Here is a 2,539-nt window from a genome sequence, read left to right as displayed (position 1 = left end):
TAAGGCCTCTTTCTTGAAATGTGGTGTCCAGAGTCATCCTCAATGCTCCAGGTGAGGTCAAACTGGGGGTTTATCGAGACCTACAATTAATTATTTGCTGTTGCATGTTATACGTTTACTGTATACGAGACAACTTTATTAAAATACAGACAAGCTCATTTCAAGTTGTGAAACTACAATAACCACTGCCCAGCGCGTAACAGCATCTATTCCAACTCACAGACCCATCTGCGGACAAGGCTCCGCCCACACGTACACGGCCACGCCCACACAGAGTCGACCACGCCTACACGTACCCGGCCACGCCTACACATGCTCGGCTCCGCACGAACAAACTCGGCACTCCCCACACAGACGCGGCCCGCCCATATATAAATGGTGCCGCCCACTACGACTCGGCCCCGCCCCTGTTTTACCGAGACCCGCCCCCTGCGCTTACCGCCATGGCCGCCCCGTTCTGTGGTGTTACGTAGAGGCGTGCACCGTCGGAAGTGATGTAAGAACTTGGTCGCGCGGAAGAAAGGTCAGATCCGGTAACGGGGAGGCGTGTGCGGGATACCGATTATGGACAGCCGTTTGCAGGAGATCCGAGAGCGGCAGAAACTGCGACGGGAACTGTTAGCCCAGCAGGTGAGAACCATTGTCTTCACACCGTCGGGGACAGTATTCCCGGGAGGACTTCAGATCCAGCGCCTGGTTTAAAAGGAGCGATCAGTTGAGGCACATCTGAGGCCGGCACAGGAGGCCGTTCATTCCACGGTGTCTGTACTAAATCTCAAACTTCTTTATTCTGTTTGTAACCCTGCGCGTAACCGTCCATCTCCCTTTTGAAAGTTTCAATTGAACCTACCCTTTTTTGATTTGATTATTGTCATATGTATCTAAGTACAGTGAAAAGTTTTGTTTTGCGTGCATTACAGCAGATCACAGCATACAAAGATACAAGGATCATAGGGTGATTGAACAGAATGGGGAATGCAAAGTTACAGCTGCAAAGAAGGTGTACAGAAGTAAGGTTAACATTAGATTTGAAGTTTGAGAGTTCCATTCACCTGTGTAATAAAGACAGGGGAAAAAGTGCTGCTCTTGAACCTGTTGATATGTGTGTTTAAGGTTTTGTATCTTCTGAGGTTGGAATAGAGTATAACTGGGGTAGGAGGGGTGTTTGATGTTGGCTGCCTTTCTGCGGCATTGCGAGTAGATGGAGTCAATGGATGGAAGGTTGGCTTGAGTGATGGCCTGGCCTGTATTCACAACTTAGTGTAGTTTCTTACAGTCCTAGGCACAGCAGTTGATGTGCCAAGCCATGATGCATTCAGATAGAATGTTTTCTGTGGTGCATTTGTAAAGGTTGGTGAGGGTCCTTATGGACTTGCCGAATCCCCTAAGCCTCCTGAGGAAGAAGAGGTGTTTTGCCACCTTGACTGTTGCATGAATTTGGGTAGTCCAAGACAGATTGTTGGTTATGTTCTCTCCTAGGAACTTGATGCTCTTACCCACCTCCATCTCAGCTCCATTGATGTAGATGTGTCCTCCTCCTTGCTTCCTGAAGTCAATGATCAGCTCTTTAGTTTTGCTGACATTAAGGGAGAGATTGTTATCTTTGCACCATGTCACTGATTACTGTATCTCTTTCCTGTATTCTGTGTCATTGTTTTTTGATATTCAGCCTACTATGGTGGTGTTGTCAGCAAACTTGTTGATGGATTTCGGATGAAATTAGGCCACACAGTCATGAGTGTGCATGGAGTAGAGTAGGGAGCTGAGTACGCATCCTTGCGGGGCGCTGGTGTTGACGATTGTCGTGGTGGAGGTCTTGTTGCCTTTACTGATTGCTGTCTATGGGTCATGAAGTCGAGGATCCAGTTGCAGAGAGCGGAGCAGGGACCTAGGTCTCGGAGTTTGGAGATTAGTTTGGTTGGATTTATGGTGTTTGATCTTATAGTGTTGAAGGCGGAGCTGTAGTCAATAAGTAGAAGCCTGATACAGGTGTCCTTATTAACCAGATGTTCCAGGAAAGTGTGTAGGACTAGGGAAATGGCATCTGCTGTAGACCTGTGTGCCGGTAGGCAAATTGCAAGGGATTGAGGTAGGGTGGGAGGCTGGACTTGATGTGAATCATGACTAACCTCACTGTCAGACAGTGCATTCCACTCCTTAGCTATTTGCTGCTTTTATTTTCTCTGACATCTGCAAACTAAATTGAGCTTATACACCAAGAGTTAGGCTATTGACGTAAGTCACAAATAAAACAAGGGTTCCAATACTGATCACTAGGGAATCTCTCTATAAACCTCCAGGAAGCCAGAAAAACATCCATTAATAATTACTCTCTGTTTCCAATTACATGTTCACAAGTCTTTGTGGTGCTACATCAAATGAACCAGATTCTCCTTCTAGTCCCTCACGTCTGAGAGACCTCTAGTTTTGACTACTGGCCTTACTAACAGTGATGTGCAATGAAGAGCAGATTTGTGGACAAGTTTCTGTTTGAATGTGAACCATGTTAATTTTCCCTGTTATGGTTGCAAGATTACCC

General features: G+C 46.6%; 1 protein-coding gene across 2 annotated transcripts in view; it reads left to right on the top strand.

Annotated features, from left to right (window-relative positions):
* The first annotated feature begins 455 nt into the window (after window positions 1–455).
* mettl14 (methyltransferase 14, N6-adenosine-methyltransferase subun) overlaps window positions 456–2,539 on the top strand; it is a 96,086-nt gene continuing 94,002 nt past the window's right edge. The window contains exon 1 of one of the 2 annotated variants that reach the window (XM_020527252.2): window positions 456–630. In XM_020527252.2, coding sequence (XP_020382841.1) covers window positions 565–630 — 66 coding nt within the window. In that variant the 5' untranslated portion in view covers window positions 456–564. The remainder of the gene's footprint in view (window positions 631–2,539) is intronic. The other variant, XM_020527253.2, reaches the window with a different exon arrangement.

This window comes from Rhincodon typus, chromosome 1 (assembly GCF_021869965.1).
Source record: "Rhincodon typus isolate 14 chromosome 1, sRhiTyp1.1, whole genome shotgun sequence".
Classification (NCBI taxonomy): domain Eukaryota; kingdom Metazoa; phylum Chordata; class Chondrichthyes; order Orectolobiformes; family Rhincodontidae; genus Rhincodon; species Rhincodon typus.
The sequence above is the reverse complement of the archived record's forward strand: the minus strand, read 5'-3'. Positions and strand labels throughout refer to the sequence as shown.